The sequence below is a fragment of the Octopus bimaculoides genome, chromosome 6 (genome assembly GCF_046866305.1).
Source record: "Octopus bimaculoides isolate indiv1 chromosome 6, ASM4686630v1, whole genome shotgun sequence".
In the NCBI taxonomy this organism is placed as follows: Eukaryota; Metazoa; Mollusca; class Cephalopoda; order Octopoda; family Octopodidae; genus Octopus; species Octopus bimaculoides.
This window is the reverse complement of record NC_142933.1, coordinates 26,717,979-26,743,580: the sequence shown is the minus strand read 5'-3', so window position 1 is coordinate 26,743,580 and position 25,602 is coordinate 26,717,979. Positions and strand designations below refer to the sequence as shown.

Here is a 25,602-nt window from a genome sequence, read left to right as displayed (position 1 = left end):
TGTCTTCCTCTATCTTTCTATCTATCCCTCTATCTACCTATCTATCTTTCTCCTTACCCATCTCCCCGTCTCGCTCTGCTTCTTTCTGTTATTCTAACTTCTACTTCACTGCTATACACTCCTGTTTCTTCCTCCTTGTTCCACTTCCTCCCTCCACCATCCTCTCTGCTCTCGTGTGACCTGTGGTCAACTTTCTTTTCACTCCAGCCGCTGTGAAGGCAAGACGAACTACTAGCGTTCTACATCAGATTCGCGTTTGGCCGTACGGCTTTTTTATGTTGTTTTCACTGTCCAATTTTTCCTGTCTTGGTTTACGTTTGCCACCTTGGAATCCTCTGTTTAGTTGGTTGATCCACTACTCAGGAAGAGACTATTCTAGAGTACGTCCTGCCTTATCTTCGAAACGTAGAGTTAGAATAGAGGCAGCTGATGAATAATTCCAAGTGGCTTTCTGTTTTCCTATGTGTTCATTCCGTTGTCTGTAGTTCATTGTTCTAACGTCCTGTACCCTGATATGCATCTATATACACATGTAGATGAAAGTATATACATATATGTGTGTATACATGCATATATATTTTTTGTATTATATATATATATACATCATCATCATCATCATCATCATTATCGTTTAACATCCGCTTTCCATGCTAGCATGGGTTGGACGATTTGACATGTTTGTGTAATGTGAAGGCACAATGGCCCAGTGGTTAAGGCAGCGGACTCACAGTCGGAGGATTGCGGTTTCGATTCCCAGACTGGGCGTTGTGTGTGTTTATTGAGTGGAAACACCTAAAGCTCCACGAGGCTCCGACAAGGGGGTGGTGGCGACCCTTGTTGTGCTCTTTCGCCCCAACTTTCTCTCACTCTTTCTTCCTATTTCTTGAGTAAGGCTGCGATGGACTGGCGTCCCGTACAGCTGGGGGGAACACATACGCTATAGAAACCGGGAAACCGGGCCCATGAACCTGGCTAGGCTTTAAAAGGGTAAAAAAAAAAAAAAAATGTTAATTTCCCGAGCAGGAAATTTGATCAGACCAACTGGAAACTTCATCACTGTAACCAACTGAGTGCCAGTTTATGAATGGGTTAGTTTCAAAAAGTAATTATAAGCATATTTATAAATTATATCCTTAATAAATAATACTTTCCATGGCTGAGTGATTGTTTTGTAAGTTAAAAACATCTGTCGAATTTTTTCAACTGCCATCACAGATTACATACTTCTTCCATAATCATTTTCCAATTATTTTCAAATTTTGTATACCAGTTTAGTTTTCTGTGTCAATTATAAAATGAAATTCATTTTTGCCATAAATTTATAAAGAAAAAGTAAATAGCTTTTAAAGTTAGCAAATTGTAGCCAATTGAAAGCCACCATTATACATATGATCATAAATATCACATTAGTGGCTGTTTCCATAGTAACAAGCAAAGCTGTAGCCTGAATTGTTTCATTGTAACAAGGACGCTGTGTGTGACTGTGACACTTTCACCACCACAAGTTTCAACATAGCTAAAAATTGTCAAACTTTGAACCACTGTCGCATTTTTCTAAATTTTTTTGGGAAACTTGCATCAGTTTACCAAATTTGAAAATTTCCAATTCTGTGACAACTAAAAAGATCCATCTGTTTGTTTATTGAACTTTGTTTTTCATGTTTTGAAAAATGTATTTGAGTGTGTGGGTTTGTATTTCTTTACAATTTTTTTAATGTAAGATATCAATGACATTGGTCGGATTCTCATCCTAAGCTATTCATAAGGCATTTGTGGGCCCATTAAAATCATTAAAATTGGTTGGATGGTGTGAGAGGAGTTAGAGTAACCCCAAACACACATACAGACAGACATTTATGTATATAGTCTAGTTACATTTATATATAGTCTATATACATTTATGTATATAGTCTATATACATCTATGTATATAGTCTATATACATTTATGTATATAGTCTATATACATTTATGTATATATTTCATAGTGAAATTAGAAGTACATTGAGAACTCTAACAAACTAGATTGAATTGTAATGCTTTGGATATTAGCCCCCACATGCTCTCTTTAGGTACCAACCATCCAAAATTTGTGTTAAAGCAGGGGAAGAAATAATTTCACATAGGCAATAATGATAAGTAAAATAATCTCTCTTTATCTCTCTCCAGCTAGGGTAGCCATGGATTCACCTTTTCAGTATGACACCTGTTATGGTCCCTCAATCACATTTTCACACCCTTCACTACTATACCTCATTCAGTTGAGGAATTAAGGTGTCTTGTCTTGTGAGTAATTGGTTGGCACTGAGAAAGGCATCCAGTTACAGAAATTACATTGAAGCAGATATTGGAACTTGGTGCAGCCCTCTGGCTTGTCAGTTTCTGTCAAACCAGCCAAAGCATGACAGCATAGAAAAAGGGACATTAACCCATAAACTGCTGGGATTTTGCTGTATGTAACACAAACTGCTGAGCCTATTTTGGGTAAAGTACTGCTTCGAGTGCATCATGTTTTCAAAAAATCATGTTTCTTAACACCTTCTGTGATTGGCTACACTGTTTCTGGGGTGAAAGGGTATCATGTGCATACATTATATGTCATCAAAATTAGGTCAGATCATGCCCTACTTCCATGGCCACACACGTGGCCTGTCGCACTGTCGCGTTGGCCACTGAGGTGGCCTATCACAGTTTATGGGTTAAATGATGATGATGATGATGATGGTGACGGTTTCTGTTGAAACACACTACCTTTGCTCAAATTAATTTTGAAAATAATTAAGAATTTAGTAAAGTAACCTTGCCATTATTAAGCTTGTGTGAAGGCAGCAAACTGGCAGAATTATTAGCATTCCAGGGAAAATGCTTAGCAGCATTTCATCCATCTTTATGTTCTGAGTTCAAATTCTGATGGGGTCAACTTTGCCTTTCATCCTTCCAAAATTGAATACCAGTTAAGCACAAGGGCTAGTATAATTGACAAGCTCTTTATCCTAAAATTTCATGCCTGTACATTAAATTTTTTTGGGGGTGGGGAAGGAGCAGAAAGGATTATTAAGTCTGTGTTTGAAACATAAATATATGTGAAATTTCGATGGAAGATTTTGATTTAGATTATTTTAAAAAAGAAAGTTTGTACATAGATAGGATCAGGATCAATCTCAGGTGAGTCAGTGTCAAAAGGTTCAAGCAGTGAAGGAGAGGAAGAGATTTGGGACAATTTGTCCATTGCTACTTTAGCATGTTGTCTACCATAGTATCTGTCGTCTATGCTGTGAAATGACTTGCCCCGTGTTAGGATTAGGGTTAGGTTTATGAGATGTGGAGGTGCAATGGCCCACTGGTTAGGGCAGCGGACTCACGGTCATAGGATCGTGGTTTCGATTCCCAGATTGGGCATTGTGAGTGTTTATTGAGCGAAAACACCTAAAGCTCCACGAGGCTCTGGCAGGGGATGATGGCGAACCCTGCTGTACTCTTCCACCACAACTTTCTCTTAGTTCCTGTTTCTGATGTGCCTGTAATTCAAAGGGTCAGCCTTGTCACACTGTGTCACGCTGAATGTCCCCGAGAACTACGTTAAGGGTACACATGTCTGTGGAGTGCTCAGCCACTTGCACCTTAATTTCACGAGCAGGCTGTTCCATTAATCAGATCAACTGGAACCCTCGATGTCGTAAGTGACGGAGTGCCAACAGGTTTATGAGTTAGGGGTTAGAGTTTTGAGTTAGGGTTAGACTGCACACTAAAGTGACACCATTTGTTTTTTGTTAACATCGATAGATGAAGGAGAACAAAAATGTATGCTTAGATAAGTAACTTTGTGAGTAGTGGTGGAATGGAAGTGGGTGAGAGTAATAGGTTTCTGTCAGAGAGGACTGGGTTGAGTAGAGAGCTAATGTTGGTCATGCCCTGAAGGGATTAGGTGTGTGAAAGTGGTTGAGTGTATGTGTTGAATAGAGAAAGCAAGTGAAAGTAGGGAAGGTGGAAGTAGTAGTAGTAGTAGTAGTAGGAGCAATTCAGGTAATGTTAACATAACAGTGGTTACAAATGAACAGATGCAATATTGTCATAATACAATAATGTAACACTGGGACATGATGACATTCTTACTTTTTATCTGCAAATAAGGTAATAAACAGAAAAAGGATGGTGTGGAGTGGTAAGTAGCTTGCTTACCAGCCACATGGTTCCGGGTTCATTCTCACTGCATGGCACCTTGGGCAAGTGTCTTCTACTATAGCCTTGGGCCGACCAAAGCCTTGTGAGTGGATTCGGTAGACGGAAACTGAAAGAAGCCTGTCGTATATATGTATATATATGTGTGTGTGTGTATGTGTGTGTGTGTGTGTTTGTGTGTTTGTGCTTGTCCCCCCCAATATTGCTTGACAACTGATGCTGGTGTGTTTACGTCCCTGTAACCTAGCGGTTCAGCAAAAGAGACTGATAGAATAAGTACTAGGCTTCCAAAGAATAAGTCCTGGGGTTGATTTGCTTGACTAAAGGCAGTGCTCCAGCATGGCCACAGTCAAATGACTGAAATAAGAAAAAAAGTGTAAAGAGTAAAGAGTATGATCAGAAATTGACTGCTTCTGATCACAGATCTGCTTGATCAGAGATACTCTGGAGGAAACAACATGACAATAATATAAGAAACCAAATGACAGCATCATTTATCTTTTACTTGTTTCAGTCATTGGAGTGCGGTCATGCTGGGGCACTGATTTGATGTGTTTTAATCAAACACATTGACCCACCCACCCCAGTACCTTATTTACGGGAATGTAGGCAAACTAACACTGATTGTCAGGTGGTGGTAGGGGACAACACACACACACACGCGTGTGTGTGTATGTGTGTATTATTATAGATATATATATTTGATGGGGTGCTGAAAGGTTCCTGGGTTTAAGGGTATCACAAAAGGCCTGGTTATAAGCCCAACCGTCCTGAGTTCTTTTATAGGGCTTAGAAAAATTGAAGGGTCACAGCAATAAGTGTGTGAATCTGAGAGGGTAATATGTTAAATAAAATCATAAATAATCCTCCAATATGTTGTTTTTACCCAAAACCGAGAATTTTTTAGCACTCCCTCGTATGTATGCATGCATGCATGCATGCATGCATGCATGCATGCTTGTATGTATGTATGTATGTATCTATCTATCTATCTATCTATCTATCTATCTATCTATCTATATATATATATATATATATATATATATATATATATATATTCAATATAAAGTATAAGAGAAATTACCCATAACAGGTAACTTTTACATGCTAGAAGACAGTCTAAAATGACCGAGAACAACAAAGTAAAACATTTCAAAGGGGAGAGAAAATAAAAACTTTTACCTTATTTTTTTTTTTAAGGTAAAAGTTTTTATTTTCTCTCGCCTTTGAAATGTTTTACTTTGTTGTTCTCAGTCGTTTTTGACTGTCTTCTAGCATGTAGAAGTTACCTGTTATGGGTAATTTCTCTTATACTTTATATTGAATATTGTGTATATATATATGATGGACTCTCCCTTTGAAGATGATGTACAAGTATTCAGCTTTTGCTCAACGATCTCCACATATTATTTGTTTATAGGACGAGGATAGCTGCGTGAAAAAGTGCCACACCCTAACAATTGAAAGAACCTGTGGAAGAGGTAGGCCCAGGAAGACCTGGGCTGAGGTGGTGAGGCAAGACCTCTGAACATTGGGCCTCACCGAGGCGATGACTTCTGACCGAGACCTTTGGAAATATGCTGTGCGTGAGAAGACCCGGCAAGCCAAGTGAGACCTAAATCCAAGGCATTTGCCAGGGGTGTAGCCAGCCCACTTATGCGTACCTTTCCTTCATTGGACACTAAACTCCGCTTGCGAAGAACTGTTGAGGCAAGTGAAATTGGAATCGAACTAAATTCGACGACTGGCACCCATGCCAACGTTGTCATGAAACTCAGCTTGCGAAGACTTATTGGGGCAAGCAAAAGTGAAATCGGGATGGCACCTGTGCCCAGCGTCGCCTTTTTGGCACTTGTGACCGTGGCATGTGTAAGGACTTACGCGCGAGATCGTTGCCAGTGCCCCTGGACTGGCTCTTGTGTGGGTGGCACATAAAATACACCATTTTGAGCGTGGCCGTTGCCAGTACCGCCTGACTAGCAAAATTTCTAGGAGGAGGTGACTTCACTGACATGACCTGATATGACTACCGAGGACATTAATAACCTGATCGAGGCCCACTCAGATCCATTAATGGATGAAGATCTGACAGAAATGACAAAGTCAGCAAGTGATGAAGAAAAACAAGAGGATGCAGGGGAAGAAGAAGTCAGCCTGTCACTAGAATGCCTCTCAACTCTAGCAAAAATGGCAGAATTTCAAAGAATGGTGAAAGATTGAGATCCCCAGATGGTTCATGCGTTGCAATTCAGAAATGCAATTGATGGTGCCATGGAAGTTTATAAAAACCTCCTTACACAGAAGAAAAGGCAGCACCAGCAACTGCCCATTGATATGTTCTTCACCTGCAAAAAAAAAAAAAAGAGAAGACATAGGTACTCCTAGGAGTGTGGGGAGAGTTTATAAAAGCTTGAATATATAAAAACAATAAGAAAAATATACAGTACAGTACTGTTTCTACTTTGCAGATTTTCACCTGTCGCAGGAGGTTTGGAACGTAACAGTCACAATAATTGAGGGTTTACTAAATATATATATTACATTTGAAAAATGACTTATACATATCAATATTCATCCATAGACAACAGAAAGATCAAAAATGCAACAAAAAATTTAAATATCTAGGTCAAATCGAAAGGGGATCATGGAAAAATTGCACATTACAATGAAATTAACGAAACTCAGCTAAATCGAAAAAAAATTCAACATAGGCGCAGGAGTGGCTGTGTGGTAAGTAGCTTGCTTACCAACCACATGGTTCCGGGTTCATTCCCACTGCATGGTACCTTGGGCAAGTGTCTTCTACCAACCAAAGCCTTGTGAGTGGATTTGGTAGACGGAAACTGAAAGAAGCCTGTCGTATATATGTATATATATATATGTATGTGTGTGTGTGTATATGTTTGTGTAGCTGTGTTTGTTCCCCCAACATCGCTTGACAACCGAAGCTGGTATGTTTATGTCCCCGTAACTTAGCGGTTCGGCAAAATAGACCGATAGAATAAGTATTAGGCTTACAAAAGAATAAGTCCTGGGGTCGATTTGCTCGACTAAAGGCAGTGCTCCAGCATGGCCACAGTCAAATGACTGAAACAAGTAAAAGAGTAAAAGAGAATAAAATATTCTCTATAGCTTCTTCATGATCTGCTAGAGTGTCTGCTTTGCGATGCATTTACACACCATGCAGTTAAAGAGAAGAAGTTATTGAAATCTGTCTTCGACATCAGTATGGGAAAAAAATTGATTTTGGATCCAACAAAGAAAAGAATACTGAATATTATAAGCCCAAAATTATCCAGATGTTTACTTAGCAAACTGAATTACAATCGAGTCAAAGTCAAGGAAAACTTTCCTGAGAAAAGTACTTGTCACCTTTTTCAAACTCAGCTTGAACAACAACTATGTTGAGCAATTTTTAAATCCAAAAGATGATGCAATGGTGTCAAACAGACAGAAAAAATACTCATTTTGCCCCGGTTACCAATTTTGCCCCATCCAAACAATTTTTATGACAGTTTCTTTCGTTTCTTTTTCTAATTTTTTTTTTTATAAAGGAATACATACATACACTGTTTACATGTGAGAGTGCTTGCATGTGTACGCAATCACACACTACACGCGCGCGCGCGCGCACACACACGCGCACATGCACACACACGAGATGTACCTTTTGATAAGCCAAGCATGCCGTCTCTAGTATAGTAACCGATACAAAGTAGATATAATTATATATAATTATAAGCATTGTTTGACATATAATGACTGAAATAAATTAAACGGACTTAATAACAGAGTATATTTTATAAACATAAAACACTGTGGTTAAGTAACTGATTTAATTACCGCTTCATAGCACATTTTATAACCATTGTTTACATGTAATAACAACTAAAGTGGTAAACATTACCGTTTTACAGTTTATTTTATAACAATTGTTTGACGTGATGACTATTACCATTTTACAGTATGTTTTTTAATCACACACACACACACACACACAGGAGTTGACTTTGCTTTTCATCCCTTACGGGTCGATAAAATAAGTACCAGTTGCGTACTGGGGTCGATCTAATCGACTGGCCCTGTCCCCCAAAATTTCGGGCTTTGTACCTAGAGTAGAAACGATTATAAGGCGGTGGTTCTGGCAGAATCGTTAGCACGCCGAGCAAAATGCCTAACGGTACTTCGTATATCGCTACGTTCTGAGTTCAAATTCCGCCGAGGTTGACTTTGCTTTTCATCCCTTAGGGGTCGATAAATTAAGAACCAGTTACGCACAGGAGTTGATGTAATCGACTAGCCCCCTCCCCCATCATTTCAGGCCTTGTGCCTATAGTAGAAAGGATTATTACAAGACGGTGGAGCTGGCAGAATCGTTAGCACACTAGGCAAAATGCTTAGCGGCATTTCGCCCTGTCACTACGTTCTGAGTTCAAATTCCGTCGAGGTCAACTTTGTCATTCATCATTTTAATTTTTTATACACTTCCTAATAAGAGCTTTTCACACACACACACACACACACACACATATATATATATATATATATATAGTGAACTAGCAGAAATACCCGGCGTTGCCCGGGTTAAAGAGAATAATGAAATCTAAAAATGCCGTCTAGACTACGCATCATCTTTATATATAGAGATGTATATACACACACGCACCCAAACACACGTATATATATGTATATCAATATAAATATATGAAAGTCAATGAAGTTTCGTAAAAGAAGGTGATCATGTACATACTTTCTTGCTGTTGTGATTATAACACCTCATTGTAAACTATGTTCCTTGTTTTCCCTTGTGGAGCATATACAAATAGGTTTTTTGTTGCTGCCCACTCTTGAGCAGCCAACATACAGTTGTCCATGTGAGAAGCAGGGCTCTTCCAAGAGAAGACCAGCTACAGACAGTGTTTGACCCTGATATTTGTTTATGGACATGGCAAAAGTCACACGAAGGGGGAATTGTAGTCTTCTGAATGTAAAAGGAATGTCTGCTCCTGATAGAGTAAGAGGAATTCTTGGAATAAAGACGTCATCCCCTTTTGCACGTCCAGAAAGAATGGTAGCCTCGATAACGTGTGACATCATTTTCTAAATAATGCTCATCTGTTATGTTCGGGTTAAAATTTCATCAACATCAAAAATATATGAATTTTCATGGGAGTTATGGCCGTTATGCAAAGAATATAATTTCCAAATTTCATAAAGATCCATTCAGTACTTTTGACGTAGTTTTGGATAAGAAAACAAATGACTAATGTGTGTGTTTGTGTGCATGTGTATGTGTGTGTGATGGGTGTATGTATGTATAGATATCTGTATGCATGTATATATGTGTACATATTACATGTACATCTATATATATATATACATTTACACATATGTATACATATACATGTATGTATAGATCTATATATATATACATATACCTGTACATCTATATGTATACATATACATCTCTCTCTTTCTCTCTCTCTTTCTCTCTCTCTCTCTCTTTGAAAGTATCTGTCATTACAGTATCGAAATGGTGTACATATACATGTATATGTATACATATACATCTCTCTCTCTCTCTCTCTCTCTCTCTTTCTCTCTCTTTCTCTCTTTCTCTCTCTGTGAAAGTATCTGTCACTACAGTATCGAAATGTGATTGTTTCAGTTAGTGGAATAGTTTCATTTTTAAAGTGAAAGTATTTGACATGAGTGTTTTTGTTTCACTTTTGACACGTAATACTTAAATAGTGGAGGAGATATTATGTTGCCGTGTGCTCGAACTCTGCAAGAAGTTAATAATTTTTTTTGACTAAAACACAACTGGAACCCTAAGTAAGGCATGTGTAAAATTTGAATGAAATTGGTTGCGTAGTTCTCGAGTTTTAGGGATTCACACAGACAGACAGACAGACAGACAGACACACATTCTCATTTTTATATATATAGATTATGGCGGTCCAATTGGGTAAAAATTTATCAAAATAGGAATCAAAGGAGCCCATAAGCAAAAAAAAAAAATGATTGAGAACCACTGGGCTAGACCCTTTCCGTAAAAATTGCTGGCCTTGTGCCAATTTTTAGAAAGAATTAAACAAGAACATACAAACAATGCGGGACAAAGCGAAGGGAAAAGAAAAGACAGCAAAATGAAATGTACAAATGGTTGTGATGATGATGATGAGGAGGAAGGCGACAGTACTGGTGCAGACACTATAACGTGTGTGTGTGTGTGTATGTTTACACAAAAATGTATACTAAACAAAAACAGAAAATCCCTACACTCACACTTGTCTTTTGTCTCGCTCAGCTGTCCTGTTGCAACCCTCACTCGGTAAAGTAAGAGCGAGAACGAGAAGGACTAATGTGTGAACTCAACTTGGTTGTTGTCGTTTAGCCCTCCTCCCACCAGGTCAACACCTGGTTAAGCAGGCAAACGATGAAGGGCATTCCAACTGTGACTATCCCGTCTATTTATACCATTCCAACTGTGACTATCTCGTCTAACATAACCTTCTATTTTGTCGTAAGACAGTAAATTGAATTTGTGGGAGATATGGCTTTTATTTTTAGTTGGTCGAGCAAATTGGTTCGTATTAAGTCCATTGCTTGGTTTAACGGCAGCGGTGGTCCTTAGGGGTCTGTAATGGCTTAACACTACCAGAGCCTTTAGTGATTTGACATCATTACCAAATACTCGGTTACCTTTGGCGGAATCCGCTCTATAGCAAACTTTCCATCGATTTGTCTCCGAAATGAGATTACTTGATATCTTGACGAACAACTGTCATTTGCAGCAACGTATGAGTCCAATTGATAAGGATTCTAAGCTTTCACCAAAGCGGTCTGGGTTCAATTCTTGAACATACTAACTTTTCAGGTTAATGGGACAGCCTCGACATAATCGCTTTTGCTCGTGCAGTGAAACTTATTTCAATTACAATTTCACCCGTCTTAAAAAAGAAAAGGCAAGTCTTTAACAAATAACTTATGGAGTTGTAATGGCTAGAACGTCTTTGATTATAGGTTTGCTAAAGAACGACCACCCTCGCGTCGTGGTTTCTCTCTTTTTCTATCACCAGTCTCGGCAGCCCTACAAAAGTCAGGGACACCCTTCTCCTCTCACTAAACCATAAATTAAATTACCATGTAATTTACTTGTCTCCATTGAGACTGGAGCCAGCGGGAGTCGTGGAACATCCACTACCAAAATTACTTCGGAAATGGGTTTGACATAGTCCGAGACGCTAGATGAGGCCTTACACTGTAGTATAGCTAAGGGGATGGATGCTGGGGCGGTTCGCGACGGTTTTAAGGAGGCGGCTCCTTTGGGCCTGCTGTATAAGGACCAGGGGAGGCAAATTCAAAGCTTGTTTTGGGTGGCACGCACTCTAGCTACACCACTGCTCTTACAGGTAGTATCACTTAAAAAAATATATATATATTTATTTTAGTAGAGAATTTCAATAGCAACATAGGACAATTCGACAACCATGAAATTTTTGCGATATTGTGAAAGTATTATTTAAAAGTTATGTTCTGTCTGTCTGTCTGCCTGTCTGCCTGTCTGTCTGCCTGTCTGTCTGCCTGTCTGCCTGTCTGCCTGTCTGTCTGTATGTATGTATGTAATCAATCAGTTTCATTTCTGTATTTCTTGCCAATAGAGAAAGAGCCGGACTCTAACATAGATTCAAGGCTCCTTCATTGGAACTTTTATCAACATCATCTAGGTATTTGTGCATATGTATGTGTGTGTGTGTGCAGTATTTGGTGTTAGTGTATGCGCAGATTTGTATGTTTGTTTTATGGATGCGTTTTTATGTCTAGATGCATGCATATGTATTTATGTGCTAAATTTTTGGAAAGTTTTTTTTATGTATGTATGTATGTATGTATGTATGTATGTATGCATGTAGGTATGAATTTTGTAATTATTACCGCTACGGATTGATTTGCTTTGCGAGACGAATTATAGTTTTGGTAAAAAATAATTAGGAACAAGGAAGAGAAATTTAAGTTACCTACAGCTTACCTGAGACGCAAGTATGGTTCCGCTTGAATTCCATGATATATTTGCGCCTCTCCTGATACAACTGCTTTTCGAGCGGGTACTCCAAAATGCACCAAACAGCCCCACCAAGTATCCAGTATAAGATAAGAAACACAATGAGGCCCCATAATCGTTGGGTAGGAGTCGTCTTTGATAGCAAAAGAGTTTTCATCTGAACGACAGCCGAGGCGAGACTAGCAGGGTTTTCTTTTCCGTTTTTCTGTCTTTTTTTTTCTCTTTTTCTTTGCGAAGTGTTACAGAATGGAAACGAAGAATGGAACTGGTAAAGGACAGAACTCAGCGGACACGCGCGACAGGAACGGCGAAGCGAAATTTATAAAGCAAGCGCAACTTCAGAGGAAAATTTACAAAATAGGAGAGAGAGAGAGAGAGAGAGAGACAGAGAGAGAGAGAGAGACAGAGAGAGAGAGAGAGAGAGAGAACGATCGCGGTGTTGAACAGCCGTGCACCTAAACAAGAAAATATGTGAGAGTTTTCATATTAGAGGGTGATGTGTCGAGTTAAATATTGATATTTTTTAGAGAAAGAGAGGGAAAGACACACACACACACACACACACACACACACTGACAGACAGTCGGAGAGAGAAAGAGAAAGGATTATATATGTATGTGATAACAAAATTCGTATATTGTAGGAGGGGTGATAGGAATGGGAGTGAAATTAAACGCGTGTGGATATAAAGAGGAGGAAGGGGGGAATGGACAGTAAGAAAAAACAAACATACGAGCGAGAAAGGAAAAAAGAGGAAGAAGGGAGGAGTAATAATACAAGGATGACAGAGAGAGACACACACATACACACAGAAGGCGGCGAGCTGGCAGAAACGTTAGAACGCCGGGCGAAATGCTTAGCGGTATTTCGTCTGCTGTTACGTTCTGAGTTCAAATTCCGCCCAGGTCGACTTTGCCTTTCATCCTTTCGGGGTCGATTAAATAAGTACCAGTTACGCACTAGGGTCGATATAATCGACTTCATCCGTTTGTCTGTCTTTGTTTGTCCCCTCTGTGTGTAGCCCCTTGTGGGTAGTAAAGAAATAACACACATACACACATTCAGACACATACACACATGCCGTCACACACACACACACACACACACACACGCACACACCAACACACGCATACACACAAACAACTTTAACTTTTACTTGTTTCAGTCATTCTGGAGCAACGCCTTGAATTTTTAGATGAATGAATCGACCTCCGTACTTATTTTTTAATTTTGCCGAACCGCTAAGTTACGAGGACGTAAACATACCAACATCGGTCATCAAGTGGTGATGGGGAGACAAACACAGACACACAAACATAGATATATATATATTCATCTCCTTTTATAATACACTCGTGTTTTTCTCCGTCACAACATATGAATGAGAAAGGAAGGGGTGATGACAGAAATTCTATGGTGAAAAAAAAATCAAACAGCGTTTCAAGGAAAAATATCTTAACCACACAGCCATATCTGCATATAATTATAAATGCATACAGGGTGGGATATATCTATGTGGAATATATGTGTATGCGGGATCAGTGTGTAAGTGGAGTGGACAATTAAAAAAGGCACTCAGCTGCTGATGAAATCCCAGCACAAGATTGGAACTAGTCCAGTGGATCCCTCTTTTTCTGTCCACAAAAATAATGGTAAGAGGCTTGCTTCCGAACCACATGGTTCCAAGTTCAGTCCCACTGTGTGGTACCTTGGCCAAGTGTCTTCTACTATAGCCCTGGGCTGACCAAAGCCTTGTGAGTGGATATGATAGATGGAAATTGAAGGAAGTCCATTGTATGTGTGTGTGTCTTTGCGTCTGCATTTGCTCCCCCCCTTCCACCCACCCTCCCACTGCTTCGCAACTGTTGTTGGAGGGTTTACATTCCTATATAGCTAATCATCCTTTAGTTGTGTGAACATTATGCTAGCCAGGTTCTACATGAAGTGCTGATGAGGTGACCGCCAGGATTTTGCATATCTCCTCAACCGTCCTGAAGAACACAGAGAAAGTCATGGATCATATTGATCCATGATAGAGTAGACATGGATGAGATGCAGTTTGGCTTTGTCCCAAGAAGAGGCACCACAGATGCAATTTTCCTTCAGGAGAAATACCTGGCTAAGAATAAGGCGGTGAAATTCACCAGTGCTGCTGGAATAATAATAATAATAATAATAATAATAATAATAATAATAATAATAATAATAATAATAATAATAATAATCGTATTTGTTTCTACTAAAAGTACAGAGACTGAAATTTTGGAGGAGGGGGACTAGTCAATTACATCAACCCCAATGTTTTACTGGTACTTAGTCTGTCAACCCCGAAGGGCTGAAAAACAAAGTCGACCTTGGCAGAATTTGAACTCACAATAATAATAATAATAATAATGATAATAATAATAATGATAATGACAGGATGTGTTAATGTCTATTTTGTATAATGTTTCATCAATGTTTCTACAGGTAAATTGGTGTTGAAACAATTGTATTGTTATGTAATAAAGCAAGTTGCTCAATCTATTTTCTATTATTCATGTGGAGGCGCAATGGCCCAGTGGTTAGGGCAGCGGACTTGTGGTTATAGGATTGTGGTTTCGATTCCCAGACCAGGCGTTGTGAGTGTTTATTGAGCGAAAACACTGGATTAAAAAAAATTATACAGAAATTAAGTCCTGATGGATTTCCTGATTTTTGGTTTGTATTTTGCTATTAGTAAGGCTTCTGTATAATTCAAGATGAGGAGAAATATCCTTCAAGTGTAAATAATGTAATTCTCTTTTGTTTTTAATTCTACATAAAATTGTGCTGTCAAGTGATGTTTCTACATTTATTCTGTGTACTTTATTACAGTGGAGGTGCAATGGCCCAGCGGTTAGGGCAGCGGACTTGTGGTCATAGGATCGCGGTTTCGATTCCCAGACCGGGCATTGTGAGTGTTTATTGAGCGAAAACACCTAAAGCTCCACGAGGTTCTGGTAGGGGATGGTGGCAAACCCTGCTGTACTCTTTCACCACAACTTTCTCTCACTCTTACTTCCTGTTTCTGTTGTGCTTGTAATTCAAAGGGCCAGCTTTGTCACACTCTGTGTCACGCTGAATATCCCCGAGAACTACGTTAAGGGTACACGTGTCTGTGGAGTGCTCAACCACTTGCACATTAATTTCACGAGCAGGCTGTTCCGTTGATCGGATCAACTGGAACCCTCGTCGTCTTAAGCGACGGAGTGCCAACAACATGTTAATAAATGTTCTGATATGCAAATGAGCAGCATCAGCATCTGTCAATCTTAGTATTTCTTACAAGAACCGTGAAGTTGTTTCCTCTATCTGTCCATTTTCCCCACCTCTCTCTCTCTCTCTCTCTCTCTCTCTCTCTTGGACAAACATGAGTACACACTCTTGATAAGATGGCAACAATTAAGTCCTGACAACTGGAGCTCTTGGTTCTATACTGCAGAAAAAACTCTGTGGTTCAACCACCAGATCTATTTCTGCAGTGAGGCTAAATTTATGCAAACACTTGCTGTCTGAGTACTTTAGTTATATACATATGCATGCATATATCCATATATATATACGTGAAGTTCATACACACACACACACACGCACATTTATAAACAGTAAGAATCAAAATGATGGCTGGCATAATTATTCTTAATATCTTCTGACAGATTCAAACATGGATATCACTGTTCTTTGTGCATAAGATGATTTATTATCGGTTGGCAGATTTCAGCATGGATCAGCAGACAGCTTGTTCACTGAAGTTACGTGAGATTCATCAGTCTAGGATGACTCTGGCTGATGAGACACAATGATGTTGAAACACTGATTGACCCAGAATCTCTTGCATTAATGAATTGAGTATGAAATGAAAACAATTGCATCATAAAGGTAATTGTTCTCTTGTGACAAAACACGATGGTGTTTGAATATGCCATTTTGTTTTGATTCTCCATGTTCACCATGCATATAATGATTTACATATATTATATCCTTTATAAATAAGGGGTGGTAAGTAGCTTGCTTACAAACCACATGGTTCCGGGTTCAGTCCCACTGCGTGGCACCTTGGGCAAGTGTCTTCTACTATAACCTTGTGAATGGATTTGGTAGACAGAAACTGAAAGAAGCCCATCATATCATCATCGTCATCGTCATATACATGTATGTATATATGTGTGTGTGTATATGTTTGTGTGTCTGTGTTTGTTCCCCCCAACATCGCTTGACAATTGATGCTGGTGTGTTTATGTTCCCGTAACATAGCGGTTCAGCAAAAGAGATCAATAGAATAACTACTAGGCTTACAAAGAATAAGTCCTGGGGTCGATTTGCTCGACTAAAGGCGGTGCTCCAGCATGGCCACAGTCAAATGACTTAAACAAATAAAAGAGTAAAAGAGTAAAGAGTAAGGGCAAAAGAAAAACATTTTCTATGCCAATATACTGAAAAACAGACTTTAGATTGTCTAGCCACATATAATATTTTTTATTTATAATTTTCACCTTAAAAGGTATTTTAATATGCTTGCTACTGATAAAATTTTTTCAAAAAAAAAAATTTTATTTTTATATTAAAAGTAAATTTATTATATCCTTTAAGAATGTAGTACAATGGTATCCAAAGACCATGCTAAAATGATTTCTAACATATGTGTAAGACCGGAAATTTACAGGAGAATTAAAGGTGATTAAATCAATTGAAGCACTTAGCAACCTCTTATTTTATGGATCTCGATTTTATGGGTCCCAGAAAGATAAAAAAAAGTACAAATTCAACCCTGGTGAAATTTGAACTCAGTGCATAAGGAGACATAAACATACACTGCAAGGTGTTCTACCAATTCTACCAATAAATAATTTACACACACACAGGCGGGGGTGGGCTGGGGTGGGGGAGAGAATAGACCTTTTATTGATTTTAACGTTGAGTATTCAATCAACTGAAATAAATGCCTTCTCCTTGATTTATAGTCCAGGTGGTTGAGTATTCCACAGTCATGTATGCCCTTAAAGTAATCCTTCAAAACTTCCATGCTTCCTGAAATTTGCCAACAGTAAATGACTCATTCTCTATACATTTCCTGTGTATTATTCTATCTGCTGTTCATGCACAGTTTTGGCTATCTTTTCTGATGAGTGCACCTGAACACTGTATACAGTAAGTACATTATTATTATTACTAGCAGGACTCATGAATATTTCATGGTAAACTAACTGGGTTATTTCTGTAAACTTTATCCAAAAAACCTGAAAGCATAGCTTGTGTTGTGTCTGTATGGAAAGACAGTCGCTTATCTGCTACTCAGAAAGAGAAGGAGACTCAAATATAATGATTATTTAATGCACATTATACATACACTTTATATACTTTATGCACAGGAGTGACTGTGTGGTAAGTAGCTTGCTTACGAACTACATGGTTCCGGGTTCAGTCCCACTGCGTGGCATCTTGGGCAAGTGTCTTCTACTATAGTCTCAGGCCGACCAAAGCCTTGTGAGTGGATCTGGTAGACGGAAACTGAAAGAAGCCCGTTGTATATATATATATATATATATATATATATATATCTATATATATATATATGTATGTGTGTGTATATGTTTGTGTGTCTGTGTTTGTCCCCCCCAACATCGCTTAACAACCGATGTTGGCATGTTTACATCCCCGTAACTTAGCGGTTTGGCAAAAGAGACTGATAGAATAAGTACTAGGCTTACAAAGAATAAGTCCTGGGTTTGATTTGTTCGAATAAAGGCGGTGCTCCAGCATGGCCGCAGTCAAATGACTGAAACAAGTAAAAGAGTAAAAGAGACTACCTGTGGGACACGAACTTGCATCTCTTTCACCTTTTAATGGTTTTTTTGTATTCAAATTCTCTGTCATCTTCCTCTTCACCTACCCTACTACATCTCCACACCACTCCCCATTTACATAATATTCCCTTGGCAGCCATCTGTTACACAGGATTAACTAGAAAAATCACAGCTTACATTGTCTGCTAATCCCCACTTGGAGACCATCGTTTTATTTGCTGATTGAACAGACATTTTTCTTGAAATAAGATTAAAAGACAAAGGAGAAAAGAAAAATGTAAATTTTCTTCAAATTCCATAGCTTTTTTGTTTTTTTTTTGTCTTGCAATTCTATTTCTTAGTTGCTATTTCGATATATATATATATATATATATATATATATATATATATATATATATATATACATATATATACAAATATGTAAGCATATATAAATATATGTGTATATACGTGTGTGTGTGTGTGTGTGCGGGTGCGAGTGTGAGCGTACATATACATACACATGCACGCACACACATTCTCTCTCTCTCTCTCACACACACACACACACGAAAGCACATAGGTGCAAAACAAGGTGAAAAAATAGTACTCATTTAACAAAGGTAGACAATAATGTTATTTTATTAAAGCTGAAAACACTTCACAATCTGTTACTCAGAGTTTTGTGTGATCATTTGTCAGACAATTGTGATAATACAGAATAAATGAAATTTTATGAATTGTGAGTATATATATTTTGTAGATACCAGTTCAAACAATAAGCATCTAAGTCTGGTTGGGTATAAAAAGTAACAGTGAAATAAATATAAACAATAATTGAATTGAAAAATTTTGTGTAAAAATGAGTAAAAAATATACAGAATATGATAGACTATGCCAAGAAATAGAAATTGTAAATGATTAAAAGGAACAAAATAGAAGTAAATCAAAAAAAGAAGAGAGGGATAAATTGAAATTAAAATTAAAGATTAAAAGCTATAGCAGAGATTAAAATAAGTAAACAAATAAAAATAAACTAGTAATAAAGGAAAAGGAAAGAAACAAAGAGAATAACAGAGAGAAGGAATGTAGAAAAAAAAAAAGAAAGAAAAGTAGAGAAGTAAAAAGGAACAGAACTATAAAAGTGATAAGGTAGAGCAAGGAGTGAAGAGACAACTTAATACTATGTATATATAAAATATGTTGTGTATTGAAAGAAGATTTTGGTGGAATGGTAGTGGTTGTGGTGTCAAAGGTTGAAGGTCGAAGTGATAGAGACAAACCTGAGGGTGAGAAGGGAGAAAGAGTATAAGCAACATAAAATTGAAAAGGATGAAAAAAAAAGGAACAAAACAAGAACACACAGACACAGTAAAAGGTATGAGCTTAAATGTAGGTCTATACAGAGATGACAGCCTTATAGTCACCCATAACATGATTGAGCATGAACTCAATGGCCTCAGGAAAAATCCTGTATTTTTCCATCAAAAATTATAGTTGATACAAATCTTAGTGGTATTAACTTTTTAGATATCAATTAAGACTTGGGATTGAACACTTTTAAACCTTATTGCAAGCTTAATGAAAGGCTATTCTACATCAGCAAAGGGCCAAATTAGTCACCCTTTATTCTTAAGAATATGGCTACGAATATAGGCAAGCTTATTTCCTCATTGCCATTTGACAAGGAAGCCTTTAACAATGCCTGTATTATAATGATGCACTGCACAATAGCAGATTACCAGAGAAGATCCTTTATATCAATAGTAGGAGCAACCCCAGAAGGACTTGTAGAACTACAAGTAGAAAGATTTTGTGGTATAACCCAACATTCAGTATAGACATTAGAACTAATGAAAACAGATCAAGAACAACCAACAATGATGATACTCTCTATCTCTCTCTCTCTCTCTCTCTCTCTCTCTCTCTCTCTCTCTCTCTCTCTCTCTCTCTCTCTCTCTTTTTTCACACACAAACACACATTTTTGAAAGGACTGATATTTAATTTTGAATATGTGATATTATTTAGAAGAAAGCTGAATTTTCTTCTGGATAGAACTGAATGGATCTGAGGCCAATATTCCCAGGAAATTTGGTACTTAATTCTGGTAGCTAAGTGTTTTACATTTCATAGAATTAAATGGAACACACCAAATACAGAAAGACAAACTCATGCAATGGACTTGAACTCAAAACTAATGTGTTGGTTGCTTATTTCTTTATCCATTCTGTCAAACTTGAGAATACATTATCGTGTATTTGGCACAGAAATATGAAAGAGTAAAGAAAGAAATAACAATTGTTGACTGTATAGATATAGAGATATATCAGAAAACTGGAGAGAAGCTTGTTATTTAGCTGCAGGTCATCCTGAAGCAAGTAGAAATTTAATAAAAGACCTTCTAGACAAACTATTCAGCCTAAGTATTACAATATATAGAAAAAAGGAGTTTAGTCATATTTACCATAATTATAGTTCACAAATCCTAAACAATACAGAAAGCAATTTTCATATGATATTTGAATTGTACCAGGGTAGGACATAAAAATATACTAGTTTCAGCACTGTAGAAATCATCTGATCTTTTTTTTTTCCCGAGAAAATCAATTTGAATTTTACTGTTCAGTTTCTTTAACGAGGTACTCATAGTCAAACAGTTATAAAAGGTGATTATCATTTAGTGTGCATGATTATAATGCATTTTATTTAAATTATGATTCTTGAGGTTTTGAACATCTGACAATCAAGAGCTGAAACTTTTTTCAATTTAAAAATACTTTATGATATTATAACTGTTTAATAAAATAAGATATTTTTTATATAGTTTATATATATATATATATATATTAAGCAATATATATTTTGTATATATCTGAGCTACAATGGTGATGCTTACTTAGTTGGAATTATGTAACTTACTAAAAGGAAGCAATTATTAAAATCTCCATAGCTCAGAAAATTCTTAAAAATTCCAATTTCAGTATATTTTTATCAATATGTGGTTTACAAAATTTGTTTCACACTATTAATTTTAATTCATTGTGAGTCTTGCACTCCACTTCCAAGTTAGTGGGAGGTCAGCTAAAATTCCTACACCAGCATAATTTGAAAAAAAAAAAAGAATTATCAGAGGTGAATTTGTTGGTATGGTTGTTTGCCTTAGAATATATCCATGTGATCCCTGCTATTTCTAGCATACTAAACAGAAATGGAGAGGATAGATTACTTTCAAGTTTGTTTAACAGAGAAGTAGAGAGAAAGAAAGAAAGAGAGAAAGAGAGAAAGAAAAAGAGAGAGAGAGAGAGACACACACACACACAGATGAAGACTGCAATAAAATAATGAAAGAAATATTTACTGAGTAAATGAGTACAATTAGATGAATAAACGATACAAAGGTAAATTAGATGTAACATCAGAAAAATTCCACAGATTCTTTTACTCTTTTACTTGTTTCAGTCATTTGACTGTGGCCATGCTGGAACACTGCCTTTAGTCGGGCAAATCGACCCCAGGACTTATTCTTTGGATGCCTAGTACTTATTCTATCGGTCTCTTTTGCCGAACCACTAAGTTACGGGGACATAAACACACCAGCATTGGTTGTCAAGCGATGTTGGGGGGACAAACACAGACACACAAACATATACACACACATACATATATATATACATATATACGACAGGCTTCTTTCAGTTTCCGTCTACCAAATCCACACACAAGGCTTTGGTCGGCCCGAGGCTATAGTAGAAGACACTTGCCCAAGGTGCCACGCAGTGGGAATGAACCCGGAACCATGTGGTTGGTAAGCAAGCTACTTACCACACAGCCACTCCTATGCCTATTGGGAATCAAATGTGTAAACCTTATTTAGCTACTAACAGAAAACCACTAGGAGTGTATTAGTATATTGATGATATTGTAGCTGGATGGTCACAGTTGGAACACAATTGTATTATTACCTAATTTAGTGAGCTATTGAACTTTTCAGAGGTTAATATCCTTGAAACAGCATATATACAAAAACTAGGGCATGCAGTTGCAGGTTAGAATCAGAAGCTAAATATATTTTGTTCTGTTGCTATTACAGTTTTGTTATTAAATTTTACTTCTGAATTACTCTTTTACTTTTTTACTTGTTTCAGTCATTTGACTGTTGCCATGCTGGAGCACAGCCTTTAGTCGAGCAAATCGACCCCAGGACTTATTCTTCGGAAGCCTAGTACTTATTCTATCGGTCTCTTTTGCCGAACTGCTAAGTTACGGGGACGTAAACACACCAGCATCAGTGGTCAAGCGATGTTGGGGGGACAAACACAGACACACAAACATACATATATATATATATATATATATATATATATATATATATATACATATGCACACACACACATATATCATCATCATCATCATCATCATCATCGTTTAACGTCCGCTTTCCATGCTAGCATGGGTTGGACGATTTGACTGAGGACTGGTGAAACCGGATGGCAACACCAGGCTCCAGTCTGATTTGGCAGAGTTTCTACAGCTGGATGCCCTTCCTAACGCCAACCACTCAGAGAGTGTAGTGGGTGCTTTTACGTGTCACCCGCACGAAAACGGCCACGCTCGAAATGGTGTCTTTTATGTGCCACCCGCACAAGCCAGTCCAGGGGCACTGGCAACGATCTCGCTCGAAAATCCTACAGGAGCCAGTCAGGCGGTACTGGCAACGGCCACGCTCAAAATGGTGCATCTCATGTGCCACCCGCACAAGAACCAGTCCAGGGGCACTGGCAACGATCTTACTTGGCTTGCCGGGTCTTCTCACGCACAGCCCATTTCCAAAGGTCTCGGTCCGTAGTCATCGCCTCGGTGAGGCCCAATGTACGAAGGTCTTGCCTCACCACCTCAGCCCAGGTCTTCCTGGGCCTACCTCTTCCACGGGTTCCCTCAACTGTTAGGGTGTGGCACTTTTTCACGCAGCTATCCTCCTCCATTCTCACCACATGTCCATACCAGCGCAATCGTCTCTCTTGCACGCCACAACTGATGCTTCTAATGTTCAGCTTTTCTCTCAAGATACTTACACTCTGACGGGTATTCACATTGACATTACACATCCAACGGAGCATACTGGCTTCATTCCTTGCGAGCTTACGTATGTCCTCAGCAGTTACAGCCCATGTTTCACTGCCATGTAGCATGGTTGTTCGTACGCATGCGTCATACAGTCTGCCTTTTACTCTGAGTGAGAGTCCCTTTGTCGCCAGCAGGGGTAAGAGCTCTCTAAACTTTGCCCAGGCTATTCTTATTCTAGCAGCTACACTTTCAGCGCACCCACCCCCACTACTAACTTGGTCGCCCAGATAGCGGAAGCTATCGACTACCTCTAGTTTTTCACCCTGGAATGAGATAGAAGTTGTTTCCTGTTTGTTTGCAGTCTTTATTGCACCTGAACATCTGCCACAAACAAAAACTAACTTGCTAGTTAACCTGCCTTTGATGTTGCTGCACCTCTTATGTGTCCATAGCTTGCACCGGGTACATCTTATAGAGTTACTACCTACTCCTTTTCTACATACTGAGCAGGGCCATCTACCTGAAGGGGTTTGTGTTTTATCTACCTTCCTACTTATTAGGATTTTGGTTTTAGCTAGGTTGACTCTAAGGCCCTTCAATTCTAGACCTTGCTTCCACACCTGAAACTTCTCCTCTAGTTCTGATAGTGACTCCGCAATTAGGGCAAGGTCATCAGCATAGAGGAGCTCCCAGGGGCAACCTGTCTTGAACTCCTCTGTGATTGCCTGGAGGACTATGGTAAATAATAGGGGGATGAGGACGGAACCTTGGTGGACCCCTACCTCTACCCGGAATTCATTGCTGTACTCATTTCCAACCCTCACCTTACTGGCCGCATCTCTGTACATGGCTCGCACAGCTCTCACTAGCCATTCTTCTATCCCAAGTTTCCTCATTGACCACCAGATAAGGGATCGGGGGACCCTGTCAAAGGCTTTCTCCATGTCAACGAAAGCCAGGTACAGAGGTTTATCCTTGGCTAGGTATTTCTCTTGCAACTGTCTCACTAGAAATAAGGCATCAGTAGTGCTTTTACCTGGCACGAACCCAAACTGCATCTCATCTAAATTGATTCGCTCCCTAATTAGTTGGGCTATGACCCTCTCTGTAACTTTCATAACCTGATCTAACAGCTTGATGCCTCTGTAATTATTTGTATCTAAAGCGTCCCCTTTACCTTTGTAGCAGTTGACTATGATGCTGCTACACCAGTCATAGGGTATGACTCCTTCGTGTATCACCTGGTTCGTAATACGGGTGACTAGGCTATAGCCAACACTGCCAGATATTTTGAGCATCTCTGCAGTGATTCCTGATGGGCCGGGGGCTTTCCCGGTCTTCATACTCTTAATTGCTTTATCTACCCTGGTACTATCAACTCGGATAGCTGGTCCCTCTAATATATATATATATATATATATATATATATATACAATGAGCTTCTTTCAGTTTCTGTCTATCCGAGGCTATAGTAGAAGGCACTTGCCCAAGGTGCCACGCAGTGGGACTGAACCCAGAACCATGTGGTTGGTAAGCAAGCTACTTACCACACAGCCACTTCTACGCCTATAATTATTTAAATTTGTGAATGAAACAAGATATGACTTTGATTGGTATGCCTCTTAATATGGACATCCTTAAAGAAATAAAATGAAAATTATCATTATATGATAAAATATAACATTATTTAAACTTTTCATTTGAAAATCTGCCCCCAAAATTCTGTTTGATTGATGCAAGCATGGAAAAGTGGGTGTTAAAACAACATTGATTGCAATGATATTGATGATGATGATGATATATTACCATTAGACTTCTCATCATTTAAAGTCTGCTTTCCATGCTGGCATGGGTCGGATAGTTTACCAGGAGCCACTGAGCAAGAGGACTGTGTCAAGCTCTAGTGTTAGCTTCAGTATGGCTTCTATAGCTGGATGCCATTCCTGGTGCAAAGCACTTTAACAGAGTGTACTGAATGCTTTTTATGACCAGTGAGGTCACCAACTAATTTACATATATACACAGAGTCACATATTTATTACCATTGTTCTGTGATGTACTATACATTGGTCTACTCCTGGATGGTCCCATGTGTTATCAGTTTTCCTTTGAGAAGTGGTACTCAACTGTTTTCCCTTGCTCAACTCTTCTGTCTCTTGAGAGAGTGAGAGAGACAGAGTGAGAGAGAGAGAGAGAGTGAGAGAGAGAGAGAGAGAGAGAGAGAGAGAGAGAGAGAGAGAGAGAGAGAGTGGGGGAGATGAAGAAAGAATGTTGGAAGTGAGAGAGAGAAGAATAAAGTCCAGAAGGACTTGATGTCAACAAGATTTGAACTCATAGCACAAAGACCTGAAACAAATATTGATTTCAAATTTTTGCACAAGGCCAGCAATTCTGATGGTGGGGCTAAGTTAATTAGTGTTCTGCTGGTACTCATTCTATAGACCCCGAAAGGATGAAAGACAAAGTCAACCCTGGCAGATAAGTGTATGAT

The 25,602-nt window shown here is 38.5% G+C and overlaps 1 protein-coding gene across 1 annotated transcript in view; it reads right to left on the bottom strand.

The window, feature by feature from the left end:
* LOC106873677 (potassium channel subfamily K member 1) overlaps positions 1-12,723 on the bottom strand; it is a 34,902-nt gene extending 22,179 nt beyond the window's left edge. The window contains exon 1 of the mRNA XM_014921142.3: positions 12,210-12,723. Within this exon, the coding sequence (XP_014776628.1) occupies positions 12,210-12,399 (190 nt within the window). The 5' untranslated portion in view covers positions 12,400-12,723. The remainder of the gene's footprint in view (positions 1-12,209) is intronic.
* Positions 12,724-25,602: the final 12,879 nt, after the last annotated feature.